General features: G+C 42.5%; 1 protein-coding gene across 1 annotated transcript; it reads right to left on the minus strand.

The window, feature by feature from the left end:
* Positions 1–2,203: 2,203 nt before the first annotated feature.
* LOC123402192 (cytochrome P450 72A15-like) lies at positions 2,204–4,760 on the minus strand. The gene is made up of 4 exons (XM_045096071.1): positions 4,023–4,760; positions 3,682–3,926; positions 2,942–3,326; positions 2,204–2,854 (listed from the first exon to the last, which is right to left on the minus strand). Exons 1-4 carry the CDS (start codon positions 4,542–4,544, stop codon positions 2,429–2,431), a joined length of 1,578 nt encoding a protein of 525 aa, XP_044952006.1. The 5' UTR covers positions 4,545–4,760; the 3' UTR covers positions 2,204–2,428.
* Positions 4,761–13,600: the final 8,840 nt, after the last annotated feature.

The raw sequence follows: 13,600 nt of genomic DNA on the forward strand, positions 1-13,600 counted from the left end.
CACAGAAAAGTAAACATGTACAGGTCGGGCCACTACGGGAGCGAACAAGAGGGGTGTCGGCGCTGGATACCACATAAACTATAACTAGCGCTATAAACACCGAATAGCTTATATCAGTTTTTAACTTGACTAGCAAAAGGACCCGTGCGTTGCAACGGGAGAAAAAAATACCACACGCCTTTAATCTTTTTATATTAATTTTGATTTATTAAAATAATAAGCTAACTAACTAATGTAGTCAGTCCTATCCTATTTTGTTGAGAAATCAACCCGTCCATTGTTAATTCCACCATGATGAGAAATTGAGCGGGACAAGCAAATCAAACCAAAGAGGCTACGTGAATTGATCAATGGACTATTATCTTATTTCACTCATGGGGTAGAGAACGTGGGATCAGATGACAAACTGAAGGTGGTGTTTCATTCTCTGTCTCTACAACAATACAATCTTACATTCAATACATACATTCATCAACAAACAAATCCTCACAAAACAAAATTTCTTGCCGGTGCTTGGCACACGGTTGGAGGCATAGGGAGGGGATCTCACGAGATGATGAGTTCTTGCCGAAGGAGGTGATACGATGAGGGAAGCAAGGGTTAGGCGCCTCTAGCTGGCCATAAGGAGTCGTCGTTGCCGCGCCATAACCTCGGAGTTCCCCGTGTGAGCCATGGAGGCCCGCCTCCACCTGCAATTACTTCGCTCCGTCGCGCCTTATCCGCGTGCCGTCGCTGTTCTGCATCGAGCATAAGCATCATCCCCAGTCGATGTAGCTGTCGCGTTGATTTGATCCAGAAGCTGTGCTCGAGTGCCAAAACGGGGGCAGCAAGCGGGTAGAGGTACGACTGCGAAGGCGGGTGGGTTGAGATCGACAACAGTGGTCGTTGAGGTCGGCCGCGGCGACGAGTGGTATGGCAACGGCCTGGGCACAGGCCAGGGTGGACCAGGATCGACGCGATGCGCTCGAGCGCGGCAACGGGGGCAGTGAGCGGGGAGAGGTACGGCGCGGAGGCGGGTGAGTTGAGATCGGCAGCGGTGGCGGTTGAGGTCGGCCGCAGCGGCGAGTGGTGTGGCGGCGGCCTGGGCACAGGCCAGGGTGGCCCAGGGTCGACGGGAGGAGGCGATGCGTACGGGTATAATTTTTGCAACGAATCGTTTTTTTTCTTTTGGGTTGCAGATAAATGATGAAGCGCGGGTTGAATAACAAAAAATATAGGGGCTTTTTTATAAAAATGCCGCGGTGGATTTTCCGACGGAAGCAATAGCCACTTTATTATTAGGGAGGGATAGATACTTTCAAAAAAGAGACTTATGACCTCTCGTATTTTTTTTTTAGAAAATGATACTAGGCTTTTTTGACAACCACGCTAGAGCCAGAGGTTTTTTTTTCTTTTGTCTCTAACCCGGAAACAATATAAGGATGGTGATTTCTCTAAACAAAAAATATAAAGATGGTGATATAGTTTTTTAGATTCATTGGGGTTACTGGTTTGTGGGAACTGATAAAACGGTGTCAATGATTTGAGAACATGGAAATAGAAGTTACACAATTAAATATTATCTTGCACGACTCCAGAGTAATTCGTCACCGCATGGCAAGACTGCCCCACCCCTACTATCTGTGACCAACGTGCCAACCATGGGCGGCTACTAGGCTTGCATGTCGACTTATATATGTGCAAATATATAAGGTATGTCTGATGTGTTTTCTCCAGATGCATCCTTGCAATCACATACATATTTGGCCCTCGCAGGCTCTTACAACTCGTTCTTTTTATAGAAATATTTGGTCTCCTTTATTTTGGTACTTCACACCTGCATTTTAGATGACCTGCTTTACTCACCATTTTTTAGCGTTGAAAAATACGATATTTCTAGCTTTTCAAATAGATCATAAGGGTGACTTAGAGGGTTGAGAGGATGTAATCATCAATATTGCCTATCAAGCTATCATCTCTAAGGCCCATTGGATTTCCCAGCCATTTGTTCGAGGAAGATCATAAGCAAAGCAAAGGTGGAAATCATGTTCCTCCTTCCCAGACCTTATGCACACTCCTGAATCTGTTTTGATCTTGTTAGTTTTCTCTCCAATGGATATCTCCCCTGACTTAGGGAACCTTCATGAGAACAAATGAACCCTTAGTGCCATGAGACTTTCCTTCAAAGAGTCAATATTCATGAAGTGACATCTTAACAAGCACATAAAGGAAGGATAGCGAAAAAGGAGGTATCTTCCTTTCCATAGTAGTATAACATGAAAACTAAAATCAATAATAAACATATATTTTTCTACTAGTGTTACATGTGTGCAACATGGTTGGACTTTATTCCAAACATTTGTATGTATGAAAGCATATTACATGGCCAACCACTAAACACTATGTAATAAAATGGCATCATGCACACTGCTATAATTAATGCTCATCATCATATTGCCCTGAGCTTAATTTGTGCACCATGCATGGGGCGCAACATTTTCTGGTTATGCGGCACGTGAGAATACGTCGAAGCAAGGTCGAATTCGAAGCGTTGAAGGATCATGCACAAAGCCATCTTAGCCTCAAGCAGCGCAAAATTCTGACCGATGCAGATCCGTGGACCCCAACCAAATGGGAGGAAGGCACCGGGGTCCTTGGACGCCTTGGCGATCCCATTGGCAAATCGTTCTGGCTTGAACTCATGCACGTCGCTACCCCATATGTCCGGGTCATGGTGGATAAGCAACACAGGCAGCTCGATGATCACACCGGCAGGGTAGGTGATGCTTCCAATCTCTATCTCCTTGTATGTTTTTCGCATGAATGCAATGGCCGGCGGGTAAAGTCGGAGAACCTCGTAAAGAATCATGGTCACCTACAAAGTAGAGTGGTAAAATTTAAAACTCCAGTTGCAATTAGTTTGGTGTTGGAATTTAGTATTGGAATATCGAAGTGTACTCACGGTTTTGAGTTTGCTAAAGCCGTCATACTCGGGCTTGTTCTTCCCAAATAGGCCAAGGACCTCCTCCCTTGCACGGTCCTGCCACTCAGGGTGCATGGCCAGTACGATCATTGTCCAAGTGAGCAATACCGATGTCGTCTCCGACCCTGCAAAATAGAACAATTTGCATTCCTCTATCACTTCTTCAATTGTCATTCCTAGGATGGGCTGACCCTTGTCGTCTGTTTCCTTCATGTTTGACTCGAGCATTAAGCCGAGTAAATCATCTTTGGTGGTTTCTCCTTGTTGCATGGCTTGCATCCTTTTTTCAATCAGACCTCGTAGGATGGATTCGACCTCGTTATTAGTTTCATGCATCAGTTTGTTCTTCTTGGTTGGTAAGGACCTGCAAATTTCCTATGGATATCAGTACATATATAAATGAATTGGGTCTGCTAAATAAGTGTGCACATTTTAGGAAATATTTATGTCACTGCTAAATCAGTACTCCGCTAATAGTGTACTTCCTCCGTTCCTAAATATAAGTTTTTTTTAGAGATTTCACTAGTGAACTACATATGAAACAAAATGAGTGAATTTAGATTCTGAAATATGTCTATATACATCCGTATGTAGTCGTTAAGTAAAACCTCTAAAAAGGCTTATATTTAGAAACGGATAGAGTAAAAACAGAAGTGAAGGAACATGCAGCATGCCTACATCATTAGAAGGGTGATTGTAAGTGTTAGGGAGTTACTCACATGTAACCAGGAATGAAGATCTTTTTAACTTCGGCCACAATGCGGTCGGCTTGCACGGACTGCAACTCGAAAATCCTTCTTCCTTCAAGGTAGCTGCTGCCGAAGGCGGTTCGTGAGATGACATCTCCGGTGAGGGTCTGAAACTCCGGGCAGACATCCACCTCACACCAACCGTCAGAACCAAGGGACTGAGTCCATCTGCTCACAAGCTCTTCACAGCAAGCAGAGAATGCCGGCATCATGAGCTGGAAATTGAGGAAGCCATGCATCATCATCTTGAGTAATGAGTAGGAGAGCAATGAATTTCAACCGGAATAAATGAATGAAGTAGGCACGCTTACCTTGAGCTTCTCGAGATGGAAGGCCGGGTTGAGGATCCTCCGGTGCTTGACCCACTTCTCGCCCTCGTAGACGGCCACGCCGCCGGCGAGGAGCCTGGTGAGCGTCGGGAACTGGAGCTTCTCGAAGTGGCCGAACTTGTTGGACATCACCTCCCGGGTGACGCCGGGGTCGGCGATGGTCACCTTGGGGACGGGGCCGAACCAGGAGACGCACGTCTTGCCGTGCTCCAGGACGGTGCTGTAGAGGTACGGTGCGACATGGGCGCGGATGTCGTGGCACCGCAGCGGCAGCGCCCTCGACGACGCCTCCTTGCCCTGCCGCCCGTAGTCGCCGAGGTCGCCGACGGGGAACCGGTACGGCGTCCCGCGGAGGCCCTGCGCGCGCAGCGCCCGCTGGAGCCGCCGCGGCCGCCACCACGTGTAGTCGACCAGCCGCTTCACCTGCCAGAGAAGCGCCAGGCCCAGGAGGGTCCATAGCACCGTGGCCGGCGTGGGGCTCGCCAGCACTCCGAGGAGAACCATTGTTTCTTGCTCGAGTCAGATCGAATGGAGGAAGTAGATGACAGTGAGCCGTGTACTTGATGGTTGAGGGGTTCGATCGGCCACGGAATATATAGAAGGCAGCGCCGCAGGTTTCCAATGGTGCGGATTTGTTGAAGGATTCTTGGAGTTGCTCGTGGACAGATCGGTCAACGACGCCACGTCCATTGGTCCGTTGCTCCCAAGGAACTTGGTGGAGAAGAAACTGAAATGGATCTGATTGATTGGGCAGATTATGGGCGGTGACGCGGCAGGCCCCCATGTGGGCGCTGCTTCCTCTCTGCTTCGTGTTGCTTGGATTGAGCTCAAACTTTTTTTGTGGAGAAGTTGGATGTAGACAGGTAGTACTGCTTTCTATTTTTTTATAGGGATTTTGGATGTAGTGTACAACGCACGATTGGTTCATTTGTAACACTAAAGAACCAAAACATGACATTTTACACTTGAACATTTTGAAACGGAATACTCCCTCTGTCCATAAATAAGTGTACATATAGATTTGTACTTAGTCAAACTTTTTAAAATTTGACCAACTTTATAAAAAAAATAGTAGCAACATATATGGCATGAAAATTATATATTTGAAAACTTTATATAAAGATGAATCTATTGATACTAATTTGATGTCATAAATGCTAGCACATTTTTAATAAAGTTAGTCAAAGTTTAACTAGTTTGACTGACAGAAAAAGAAAAAGTACACTTATTACGGGACGGAGGGAGTATAATGTAAAGAAATACAAACAGGAAAAGGCTATTTCCTCTCGTTCCTCTCTCTCTCTCCCAGACATAGGGGATTAGGGTTCCCTCGCCTCCCGTTGCCACCGTCACCACTGCCTCGCTTATGTGGACTTCGGGCCAAGGAGGCGGGGTAGATCTTTGCTCCTGTCGGCGGGAGGGCTCCGTTTTTCTGATTTTAGGGTTAAAGTTTGGTGGAATGACTCTCAGATGGTGGTGGCGGCGTCTGGTTTAATACGGTTTTCCCGGCTCTAGCCTCTTCTCGGCGGCGATGTCGAGAATCTTGTGGGAGTGGTGTGGTTCTCGAGGACTTCGATGTCGAGAATCTTGTGGGAGTGGTGTGGTTCTTGAGGACTTCTTCTGGCTATGGGGATCTCTGGATCGTCGAGGACCTTTATCGACAGTTCTACCTCCTTCATCTTCGGGACGGATGCGTGGTCTTCTTGACCCGTTCGACGAATTTCCATCCGCATCCAACTACGTCAGACCGGCTCAGGGAAGAGTGGCAGCGGCGACGCGCCATCGACATGGTTTGGAGGTTGAAGACGAAGGGCATCGCAAGGATCTCATTGTAATTTGTTTTTGCTGAGATGCTTTCATACTGTCTAGTGCTTCTTTTAATGTCAGGGTCCTATTCGCAAAAAAAAAAATACAAACATGAAAGCACCAAATAAGCACTTCATTGTTTTTCTTTTCTTTCTGGTGAGATGTTTTGGGCGCTGTTTTCATCCAACTGGCCTTGTCCATTTACAGTTTAAATAAAAAACATAAGCTGGAAATCTGTCGCGCCATGTTTTTTGCTAGCTTTTTAGTTTCGAATATTTTGTACTTCTGAATATTTACGTCTAAGAAAATTTGAATACACAGAGAACATTTTTTATGTATGTTGAACACTTTTCAAATATGCATTGAATATTTTGTAATGTACATTGACCAATTTTCGAGTACACATTGAACATTTGTGTAATGTACATTGAACAATTTTTCAATACACATTCAACATTTTCTATTATATACGCTTAAAATTTCAATTATACACCGAACATTTGAAGTTTGCATTGAAGAGATTCTTAATATACGATGAACATTGTATACTGTACGGTGATCCTTATTGTCATATGCCAAGAACATTTTCTTAGTGTACGATAACCATTTTAATAGGCAATAAAATTCTTTATAATATATGATAAAATATAAAAAAGAAAATAAAAGGGAAATAAAATAAAATAAATATAAAGAGGAAAAGGAAAAAATTAGTAAAAAGGAAAAAACATAAAAGAGAAGAAGCATTGAGTCCGACCATGGGCCGGCCCGAACATAGGCGTCGGTGGCACCATTCAGCGGGAGCTCGTATGCAGCGCTGCAGGTGTCAGCTCATCTAGCTCGCGCCTGTGGGCTGTCTCATTTGGCAAGCGCTCCTCTAATTTCTCAACCATTAATTAAAAAAAAACATTGTGAAAAACAAAAATATTTATGAAAGTGAAAAGGGGTTCATAAATTTTGAAGAAAAGTTTATGGTGATCTAAAAAAATAGTTACAAACTTTTCAAAATTTCATGTATTTCAAAAAATAGTTCAAAATTTTGAAAATAAGTTCATAAATTGAAAGTTTTCATAGATTATTAAAAACTTCCATACAATTTCTGAAAAAAGCTCATTGGTTTGAAAGTTCATCAAACTTGAAAAAAGTCTATCAAACTTGAAAAAATAGTTCATCCATTTGAAAAAAAAGTTCATCAAATTCGGAAAAAAGTTCACAAACCAAAAAATATCTCATCAACGCAAAAAGAATAGATAAATTAAATAATTCTGCGCACTTATCAGTTATCACACAGTGTAAGATTAAAGAGAAAAGGAAAAAAGACCAAAATGAACAAAATCGTTCGAAAGAAGAGTAAGTAAATCAACGGAAAAGAAGGAAATAAGTCAAATTTGAAGGAAGTGTCTGGGTGGTTATCTCGGGGGATGTATCTGATGCACCGGGCCAATTGATGCTATCGGTGCACCGGGCCACTTGATGCTACCGGCGCATCGGATCCCCTTTGCACATTTTAAAATGTTCAAAAAAATTCGAGAAAACTTTAGTGCATTATTTCTTTCTCGGATTAATGCATTAATTTTTTCTCGGATTCTTTTGAACATTTTAAAATGTGCAACGGGTCCGGTGCACTGGTAGCACCAATTGCCCCGGTGCAAACACTCCCGGTTATCTAGGTGTACTTGGAACAAGCAGGGTGTTGGTTCGAATCTCTCTACCTCGCTGTTCTTTGCGACTTAATAAATGAGAAAATAAATTATATGGGCCGTCCGAGCTTGTGGGAGATGGTATGCACTGCAGCCCCAAGTTAACGAAATGCGGTTAACGCCTGCAGTGTTAAATAAGATTTGCCCCCTTGAGCAGAGCCTCACCTCTATGATGTCCGCGGGCGTCATATAGGATTTGCCCTGCATTACACACCCGCACATGAAACAGTTCTGAAAAGATCTTTAATATTGTGCCCAATACTGAAGTTATTTGTATACATAAGTACCTGGGCTAGCCCACGACGCTGAACTGTCCTGAACATTTTATTTATTCTTTTGCTTTTATGTTTATTCCTTATCTCATTTTAATTTTAATTTTAATTTTTGATTTTGAATATTCACAAACTGTATTAATTGTCTGAATTTTTTCGAACCTGGGATTTTATTTGAACTTTTATGAACTTTCTCAAATTCATGAACTTTTAACAAAATTATGAACCTTTTTTCTTTTTTTAATTCATGAACTTTTTCAAATCCATGAACATGTCTCGAATCCATAAAATGCATGAATATTTTCCAAATCTGCTAACTTTGTTCCTAATTTACAAAAAAGGTTCAGATCTGTGATTTTTTTTTAGAAAAGTGAAGGGTTGCCCATGAACTGTTGACTGGTCAACCGTGAACCAATCGAACCCTCATGACCTTGTGAACTGAGCAAACAAACAAGTAGTCGGTTGTTGGGTTAGCCAACATGAGGCGCTACCTTGCTATCTCGCGTGGCAGGCATTAAGGTAGTGGTCTTCAAGGCAAAATTATTTGCTTACATGCTTTTCTTTTGAGGGCGAAACTAAGCTTTATTGATAAGAGCCCACATGAGGTGAGATATAATTCGGATTGTGAGGGTTAGCCACCCATAAGTGGCGTCCCAGACCGAGAGTAAGAGAGTCCTTAGCTAAACTATGGATCTCACTGTTAACGGTCCGCCCTTCAAAAACAGAACTACACGTAAAACTATTAGCTTGATGTTTTATCTCTGCGATGATGGACCTATACCGGCCCTGGTTTCCATTCCTTATGTCTTCAACCACCTGGTTGCAATTCAAAGAGATAATAATGTTGTGCACTAGGAGGTCCTCCGCTAACGCCATCACTTCCCTGCAAGCGCTTGCCTCGAGAATCGTTGGATCAATTTGGCCATCAATCACCAGGGAGGAGCTCCCAAGGTAGTTGCGGGCTTCATCATGACACATTGTTGCGGCAGATCCGTGCCGATCCTGCAGAACAAAACCATCAACATGCATTTTGGCACGTCCCGACGGGGGTGTTCTTGGTCTTGCATGTAACTCCCTATCTTCCCGGGGGTTCTTTGGAAAGTCATCGATGCCTTCTCATGCAGCAAATCGAGCTCAGCTATGAAACAATGAATGAACATGTGCGTCGATTGCTGACTCTCGGTGATCCCTTCGTGTATGACTTTGCGACGTGGTGGCCAAATAGTCCATAGAGATACAAAGTCCGCATGAGGTAGAATCGACGTTAGTGCAAAAATCCAGTTCTTCGTGCTCGACTCCATGATGGAGATCATTCGGTTTACTAGATCACCCTTGTCTTGTGGCCAAACACATCTCAACATCGAGCACTCAAGGAGAAAGTGCCTGCAAGAGTCCGGCGAGCCCCACAAGGTACATGAACTTGTGGTCGACATATGACGGTGTGCCCTCACGTCCTTCGTAGGTACACGTCACAAGAACATCCTTATCTTAGCTAAAACCATAGTGTGTTCCGTAGAAGCTTCCATGATTTCTCATCGATGCGCGAGCTAGACGAACCAGAAGTGCCATGTAGCCAAGTTTCTCTCCGCTTACATGGGAAGTGTAAAGGTTGACATCAAGCCGCGTACTAGTGAGGCTACAACCCGTGAAAAAGCTTGCTTCGAGCAATAGGCTCACATCACCTAATCATTTACATGGAAAATTATGAACTTTCTTTTTTTGAATAAAAGGGGTTCCCCCTGCGCCATTTCTATAAATGAAGCACGCCTGACAGAGTACATACCAACTGAAACTACAAACAGAAAATACAGACTACCTAAATGGCAACAGATTCTGCCAGAGTTGGATAACCACAAACTCCCAACACAGTAATTTTAGTCCTATCTTTTTATTACAAAACATCATAAAACCATCACCAAGGGAGACCTCATTGGTCAGGATCATCTTCCATTTTCTTCCACATCGATATGTTCCACACGCCTCTGATCTAATATCCACGCAACCCTCATCACCTCTCCACGACGTTTGTTCAACAGCAGAATGCATCTTTGTAGCAGCACCGCCCGTGCATCGTCGCAGAGCATTTTCCACTGGTTTAGGTAGACATTCAACTTTGTAAGAATACATTTCACACTTCTTCATGTGCGCCCCCGAAAGCAAAACTCGTTTCTCAATTTCCAGATGCTCCACAAGGAGGCTGCAGTAACCAAATTAAGAACACAAATTTTCTTAGGATTCTTCCACAGTGTAACAATATCACCAAAGCCAACAATCTTATGTATACAAAAAAAATCAGAAATAAAGTCCCACAACTATTGAGCAACCACGCATTCAAAAAGTAAATGTTGGGTGGTTTCTTCCTCTCCACAAAACAAGCATAACGGATCTTCAACCGGTCTACGTTTCGCTAGATTGTCTCGCGTGAGCAGTTTATTGTAAACACACAGCCACAAAAAAATATGAATCTTCCGTGGACAAGACACCTTCCAAAGTATGTCACCAATGGCTGAGACTACCCCCCCCCCCAAAGTTAATTTTGGAATACATAGATTTAACCGAGTAATTACCATTAGGTTCTAGAGTCCAAATAGGACAATCAGCCTCTTCAGAAATGAGAAACTTATCCACCAGTGCAAATAACTGTTGCCATAGGCCCATCCCATAATTGTCTACACATCTCCTAAAAGTAAGTTTAAGGTTAGTCCCATCCCACACTTGTGCCACTGAGCTATCTTGTTGGTTACAAATTTTAAACAGGTCCCAAAAAAAAGAACTTTAAGGGAACAATCCCCAACCCAAGAGTCATGTCTGAAACTGATCAACTCCCCATTCCTCAATTTCCATCTGTAAAAATTTCTAGATGAAGCAAAAGCCCAGGTGATACTTTTCCAAAAGGCAGAGCCTGACTCCCTCTTAGCTCAAAAAATATTTGGACCGTCAACCTTATATTTATAGGAGATAATATTTTTCCACTCCTTATCAGAACCATCATAAAACTGTTTTCCTCGTGAGGCTAGCAAGGCCATGTTGAATTCTTTAATATTAGGGATACCTAGGCCACCAAATTATATTTTCCTAGAAACCAATCCCTAGTTAGCCAGGTGATATTTGTGTTGATCCCCCATGTTCCCCCAAAAGAAAATTATGAATTTGCCTATCAAAAATTCTAAACCTATGGACATCGGTTACACATGCATGTGTCCTGTCCTCCCTAATCTCCCATAGGTTTACTTTGTGACTCCCCTTCCGCCCTATTTTCAATCAGCGAAAATGCTAGACCTACGCATGTCACTACACAACTTTCCATCACTAACAAATTTGCGCCCCCTAAATTAACCGGGGTGGGGCCCAACTACTAATCCTAATCCAATTAATTACCTAGGATTTTTTTAGTACGTGTTGCAATAGCAAAACTCAGTTTGCATAGGTCACTTGGTGTGACGATTTTTCCCTTATTTTATGTAGAATCTCAAAGATGTAGATGTTTTCACTATTTTTTATAAAAGGTGTAATAACCAGGGAAAGGAAAGACCGAGCCAAGCATTGGGTGGGCTTGGGCACTCCTTGCAACAAGCATGACCACAACATCTTCGCGTCGGCCTCCAAGGTTCAGGTGGGAGATGACCTCCGTGCAACTTTCTGGGAGTCAACTTGGTTGGATGGCATAAGACCAAAGATATTGCTCCGAAAATCTACGAAATCTCCAACAAGAAGAATTGTTCTGTCCACAAGGCATTGACTAACGCCTACTGAATCTCTCAGGTGAAGGCAACCTCGGTCGTCTTCCCTGAGCATATCGCCCAATTTGTCATGCTTTGGGAAAGACTCACCCACATCCACTTGGACCCGACCATGCAGGACACCATGAGCTGGAAGCTCACAACTGACGGTCACTACTCCGCATCCTCGGCATACCGGGCTCAGTTCATTGGTTTGGTGGATACGGAAATGAACAAAAATGTATGGAAAAACTAGGCATCCCAAAAGTGCAAATTCTTTGCCTGGATAGTTATCAACAATAGGATTTGGGCGGCTGATAGACTGCACCGCCGCGGATGGCCTAACCGCAACCTATGTCCGCTCTGCCAACAAGTCCAGGAAACGGCGGCCCACCTTCTCTTCCAGTGCCGATACACTATTCGGGTTTGGGATATGATCAAAAGTTGGCTGGTTCTCCATGATGTACGATCCAACGATTGGAGGGTTCTGCACTCTGTTAAGGAATGGTGGAGTCAGAATGCCACTAACAGGACCCCGTTACAAAGGCCACTAGTCTCCCTGATGATGCTCATCTCTTGAGAAATATGGACGGAGCGCAATGCCAGAGTTTTCCGTAACACGGCCATACCGTGGGAGTGGTGGTCGCCAAAATCAAGGAGGAGTGCTCGCTTTGGAGCTTAGCGGGTACGAAACATTTGTGTAATATCATGCCACGAGAGTGATGTATCATATTTGGCCTAGGTCCTCAACAGTTAACCTTCTTCCTTAATCAATGCAAATGGCAAATCTTTTGCCTAATTTAAAAAAAAGTTTAGCATCTTGCAAATCGGAAAAAATGTTAGGAAAAAATATAAAAAGAAGTATCCATATATTTTAAAAATATGTCCTTTTGTTTATGATCCTCTTTTTTTGAGAAAAAGAATATATAGTTTCTTTGTACTGATTGGAGATGGACTGACGGGTTTAAAAGCGAAAAAATAGCACGATATTTTGTTGTTATAGCATGATTATAGCGTATTAGGAAAGGAGACGTTATGTTTTGACAAATACACCTGCTACGGTGCTAATCACGTAATTAACGCGTTACGCCTCGATATAACGTTGTAACTTGTAACATTGTACTATGCACATGACCCAAAAATAAGAAAAACACAGCTTAACAGGCCTGAAAGTCTAAAACCACCCCTCGACCACACCCTTCTCACTCTCTTTCTCAGATTCTCACATGACAAAGACCCAACCCTAGTTCAGATATGACTAAGTAACTATGCATATTTCGGTGTAGATAAGTTGTCACGCCACAAGTTTATTCTGAATTTGTAATTGTACACAGATGAAAAACATTCAGGGAGTACAATATATTTTGATTATTCTTTCTCTTTGTAAAGTGTAGTTTGTGTTATACTCGGTACTGAACTAAAGTTTGTGTTTATACTCTGCACTCCTTGTAATTATGCTCTGTATAAACTAAAGTTTGTGTTATCTATTGTGTCACGAGTAACAATTAATAAGTTTATTTTTTTTTCTTCTCGTTGTAATTATATGTTGTGCTAAACTGAAACTTGTGTTATCTATTATGTCATGATAGGACAAACAGGCTCCTGGGAAATACTTAATTGCTGAAATACTGTACTTCTTGATATATTTGGCAATTTTTTACAAATGCTATTTTGCAGTACACGGATGTGGATTTTCTACACCCATGTGAACAGTAAAATAAAAAAAAGCATTGAAAAAATTCTGATTTTTTGTGACATACTTTCAAAATTGTTTTTTGTGCGTGCAAAATTTTATCGCAAAATCACATTGGTGGAAGCCGTGGTAAAAAAAAATTGTTGCTCTGAAAATGTTACTTACAAATGCATTTTGGACCTCTGATTTTTTTTGGCATGACTTCCACCAATGTGATTTCGTGATGAAATTTTACATGCACAAGAAATATTTTTGAAAGTATGTCACACAAAAAATTCAGATGTTTTTGAATTTATCTTTTACTTTTTTTGATTTTACTGTTCACACTAGGAACATTTGCTCCTGGTTTTAGAAAGGTACTTTCAGCAATAAG

The sequence above is a fragment of the Hordeum vulgare genome, chromosome 6H, assembly GCF_904849725.1.
Source record: "Hordeum vulgare subsp. vulgare chromosome 6H, MorexV3_pseudomolecules_assembly, whole genome shotgun sequence".
Taxonomy (NCBI): domain Eukaryota; kingdom Viridiplantae; phylum Streptophyta; class Magnoliopsida; order Poales; family Poaceae; genus Hordeum; species Hordeum vulgare.

Coding starts and splice junctions, on each gene's coding strand:
- LOC123402192 (XM_045096071.1), bottom strand. CDS start 4,544: ATGGTTCTCCTCGGAGTGCTGGCGAGCCCCACGCCGGCCACGGTGCTA. Junction 3,927..4,022: donor TCCATCTCGAGAAGCTCAAG/GTAAGCGTGCCT, acceptor CTCAATTTCCAG/CTCATGATGCCGGCATTCTC. Junction 3,327..3,681: donor ATCTTCATTCCTGGTTACAT/GTGAGTAACTCC, acceptor GGAAATTTGCAG/GTCCTTACCAACCAAGAAGA.